Source organism: Corvus brachyrhynchos, unplaced genomic scaffold, assembly GCF_000691975.1.
Source record: "Corvus brachyrhynchos isolate BGI_N302 unplaced genomic scaffold, ASM69197v1 scaffold305, whole genome shotgun sequence".
NCBI classification, from domain to species: domain Eukaryota; kingdom Metazoa; phylum Chordata; class Aves; order Passeriformes; family Corvidae; genus Corvus; species Corvus brachyrhynchos.
This window is the reverse complement of record NW_008239284.1, coordinates 43,278-43,967: the sequence shown is the minus strand read 5'-3', so window position 1 is coordinate 43,967 and position 690 is coordinate 43,278. Positions and strand designations below refer to the sequence as shown.

General features: G+C 63.0%; 1 protein-coding gene across 1 annotated transcript in view; it reads right to left on the bottom strand.

Moving 5' to 3' along the window:
* Positions 1-530: 530 nt before the first annotated feature.
* NDOR1 (NADPH dependent diflavin oxidoreductase 1) overlaps positions 531-690 on the bottom strand; it is a 16,754-nt gene continuing 16,594 nt past the window's right edge. The window contains 1 exon segment of the mRNA XM_017740274.1: positions 531-689. Within this exon segment, the coding sequence (XP_017595763.1) occupies positions 589-689 (101 nt within the window). The 3' untranslated portion in view covers positions 531-588.

Genomic DNA, 690 nt, shown 5'->3' with positions numbered 1-690 from the left:
AAGGGGATAACTCTTAGAGCTCAGACCTCAGCATTAAGCAAGCTCAGGATGCTGAACTGGCAGCAGAGACAGAGGCATCGAGGCTTCCTCCTGTGCCTGTCCCTGCTGGCCTTGGCCACTGGAGACAGGGGGAACAGGTCTGTCCAGGCAGCTCCTCCTGCAGCAAGTGCTGCTGAGTAATGCCGGGGTGGAGAGACTCCCATGCAACACTTCCCTTCCTCTGGCTCTGCCACAAACAGCAGCCACTGCCACGGCTCCAGCAATGCCCCTGGGTGCCACCCATGCCACACAGGGACCGCCGGGGCTGGGGCGTGTGGGGCAGATCAGTGCCACACCAAAGCCAACCAGCAGCACCCCCAAGAGACCTCTGGCCCTGCTCTGGTGGGGTGTGGGCACAGGGAGCCAAACCCCCCAGGAGATGGGGTCCCCCCGCCGCCACGGCCCTGCTGCTGTCAGGGAGGGGCTGGTTGGGTAAATCCACCCCACCCTGGCTGGGGCAATCCCAGCCCAAGAAAGACGCCAGAGGCAGATCCCTTTGCTGGCTCCTTTATTCAGGCAGTCTGTGGGGCAGGGGAGGAAGGAGCCAGGTCATGACCAGGTTTCAGACTGGAAGCGCTGGGACCGTTCCAGGGCTGTTAAATACTCCTGTGCTTCCGAGGGGGCCAGGCCACCCTCCAGCTGCACCAGCGC